At 40.7% G+C, this 3,419-nt stretch overlaps 1 protein-coding gene across 3 annotated transcripts in view; it reads right to left on the bottom strand.

Annotated features, from left to right (window-relative positions):
- Nucleotides 1-731: 731 nt before the first annotated feature.
- Nucleotides 732-3,419, bottom strand: part of ANKRA2 (ankyrin repeat family A member 2) — a 29,955-nt gene continuing 27,267 nt past the window's right edge. For 2 of the 3 annotated variants that reach the window (XM_019517678.1, XM_019517679.1), the window contains 3 exons: nucleotides 3,246-3,312; nucleotides 3,060-3,140; nucleotides 732-1,294 (listed from right to left, as the gene is read on the bottom strand). In XM_019517678.1, coding sequence (XP_019373223.1) covers nucleotides 1,239-1,294; nucleotides 3,060-3,140; nucleotides 3,246-3,312 — 204 coding nt within the window. In that variant the 3' untranslated portion in view covers nucleotides 732-1,238. The remainder of the gene's footprint in view (nucleotides 1,295-3,059; nucleotides 3,141-3,245; nucleotides 3,313-3,419) is intronic. The other variant, XM_019517680.1, reaches the window with a different exon arrangement.

Genomic DNA, 3,419 nt, shown 5'->3' on the forward strand with positions numbered 1-3,419 from the left:
GAGATATTCTGATTCCTTACCAAAGCAGAGTAAAAAGGAAGGGAATGGTGATGGGGTAACTTTGCTCTGTATGTGCCCTTGGGTTTGGGAGGAACATGACAGATGCAGAGTGCAGAGATAACTCCTTTTGTAGTCTGTTGGTTTAAACACTCTGAACTCTTATGTGGAGGATGTAAGCACCACGAGAGGGCTGTACATATACAGGTACTTGAACTGAAACATCTTAAGATTCTGGTTTCAAAAGGTTAGTACTTGTTTGTGCAAACATAAAGAGCTACATTTCCTGCCTCTGAATCTAGACTGGACAAAGAGGACAGGGATCACCTCAAAAAGCCAGTTCCCACTGCCCGTTTTTCTTCCCACCTAAATGCTGCTGTAATTTGCAATAGATCATGATAGACTCCCCAAGGAACTAGACCATCCATTGGCTGAGCATAGCTAGAATGTAGTGTACTAGCTACTCTTTCATCCCTTGTGCTTTAGGAGCAAGGTCTGCTGAGTTTAAGATTTCTGGGATTCCTTTATACTGAGAGATTCCCTAGCTAGGGTGAATATTCCCTCTGAATTGCCTGATTGACAAAAGCAAAGAATAGAATGTGGCCCAAAGATCTGAGGATTAAAATGGAAACAAATTACCAAAAAGCATTAAATGAATACCTAATTATCTCTTTTAAAACAATAAGTAATCCAACCCACCAACACCCCAATTCAAATTTAATTGGACAAATGCAGAAATTTGATAGTGTTTTAATTTTGACTGCAGAATATTCTGTAAACAACCACATTTTGCACAGTTGTATACTGTGAACAGTAAAGGAGCTAGTTTTTTATGGCAATACGCCTAAAAAAAAATCTCAACAAATTCTGTATATGGATATAATATTAACAATGCAATTGGGTGGAATGCTATGTACAATGCAACTACTACATTTAACATCAACATTTATACGACTATACATATCTGTCCAGAAGGGTTGCATGCAACATGACAATATTAAGTTACATTTTCTTTTAAAGTTACATAAAATACAGTTAAAAAAGGTTCAATCATCACAGACTTCTATGAACACCAATGAGATACATGAAGAAACATGTATTAAAATCTTATTTAAAAACAGCAAAAATGTTGACTGAGGTAAAGTTAAAAGAGTAAACAAGTGTTTACCACATGACTGTGGGGATTATAAAGCTGTCCAAATCTTCAGGAAGAGAACAATGTTTCTATTTGTAACAGGCTGTTACTCCTTGATACTCTGAAGGAGTCTCAATAAATGAGACTCAATGACCTGTTGAACTAAAGTGGAGAAATCTGGTTAAGTAGTTCCCAATGATTTCTAAATCACTGTCCATGTAGTATTTTACTGGCAGATACCGACTTGTATATTTTGATTAGATTATTGTAGGGGATATGAAGTAATGAACTGTTCATGAGACATTATATGGTGCTCTTATGTTAACTTGATAAATATGCTAACAGAAGGCCAATATGCAGAGACAGGGTATGAACATAGGCAGTTTATGGTCTACTACTGGGGTGTCAAACTTATTTGTCCCTCCCTCTGGCTGGATCCAGACTGTGGGGCTTCTTGTGGGCTGGATCCACACCCTACTATCATAGCACAGTGGGTAGCAGCAGCAATGGCAAGAGATGCGTCTGGGAGCTGTGGGAGTTAATTCAGCCATTGCTCACCCAACCACCAAAGTGCATCCCCAAAAGGGCTCCATATCCCAGAATTTGGTGATAGGTCTCACTCACCCCTGTTAATCCAGTCCCCACCCCCCTGGAATCCCAGCCGCTCCTGGAGCCCAGTGGGTCTGATGCCATGGCTCCATGGGCCATACATCTGACACCCCTGCTCTACTGGAAATTCATATAGTTAATGAACTCCACCACAGGCCTGGAGGCTTGCAAAAGCCATACATGGCACTGTTTACAGTTCTTTGATTCCATTCATTATCTAAACCAGTGGTTCTCAACCTTTTTAAACTCAAGGCAGCTTTCCATAGCATCTGTGAATTGAGTGGCACCCCTTTTCAAAAACTAAATTTGTTACAGGGTTTGAGGGGCTGGGCTGTGAAGCGGGGCAGCCAGGGAGGGAGAGCCTAAGCCTGCCCATATCTCCTCACACCTTGCTTATTTTATTATACTTTCTGTAGCACCCTTCAAAGGATCTCTTCAAAGGTGCCCTGTCATCCTGACTGGCAATCACTGGTCTAAACAGACAAACATTTCACATGATTCAGAGGCTATGTTTTGCCAGGAAGAACCAATGGAGAAAGCCATTTTTTACTTTCCATACCACACTAGCAGGAGCGAAGGAGTTGTCCACATGCATCAAAAAATGTTTATGGTTTCAGTTGAAATGCTATTTAAAATAATTCATAAAAGCTGACTTGAACTACATTTTAAGTCCAAGTTAATTGTCACTAGTGCGACAGTGGAGATCTTGCCTGGAAACTAAAGCAATGGAGTACCCCACCCTCAAAGAATGTTGGACCCAGGCTGAAAGCCTAAGTGATTTGGGAGATCTCCAAGGCAGCTTCAGCCAATAGGATCCTATGCACTGCAGGACAGATTTTAAAACTTCTCCCCTGGCAAAACCCTTGAGGAAAGCACAGGAAGTATCACTGTCAGCCCTCCTCTAGGAAAATTCCTTCCTACAGTACAGCTACACCCATGTGGGCCTGCATGAGTCTACAAATTGTATTCACCTGCAAACATGGATCAGGCTTGCTGACATTCTCTCACTATTGACCCAGGTTCATGAGCTCCCTTCCCAGTGCCAGGCCTTGTAAGCATCTGTCTGGCTCTCTAATTTATGTTTTAAGATGCATATAATAGCACACGGTGTTACGCTTAATAGTTTATTGGCTTCTAAAAGCACAAGTCAAGCCAACAGTGTGCATTTGAAAAGGTAAAGGTTATTAGCTAATCTGTAATGAACAGAAAATAACATCCTAACAGACTCAGTGATCTGAAGGCCATTTGGGATAGTGACATTGCTTTGTAAACAAGAAGCAATAAAAGTAATCAAAGTGAAGTTGTCCTAAATACTCACCACTCCGATGGCCCAAAGCAACAGCTAAATCCATGGAATTGTAGCCAGAATCTGTCTCAATAGTTGGGTCGGCGCCATTTTCTATGTAAAACAGGCAGAAAATCAATTAAGTTATGTCAACAGTTAATAGAACCACATGAGCAGCAATTAGGTATTTAGGGGTTTCATAGCCTAAAGTTACTTTACCCAATAGGATTTTTACACACTTCACGTGGTTTCCATGCACAGCATACAGCAGAGGTGTGCCTCCATTCTGCAAGAGAGGGAAAATGTCTCATAATTCTTAGTAAAAGAACACTGAAGAGTTGTATAAAAAAAAATGACTAAGTGTTGGTTGTGCGCCCTGGCTGATACAAAGTA

This window comes from Gavialis gangeticus, unplaced genomic scaffold (assembly GCF_001723915.1).
Source record: "Gavialis gangeticus isolate Ggan-Ray unplaced genomic scaffold, GavGan_comp1, whole genome shotgun sequence".
NCBI classification, from domain to species: domain Eukaryota; kingdom Metazoa; phylum Chordata; order Crocodylia; family Gavialidae; genus Gavialis; species Gavialis gangeticus.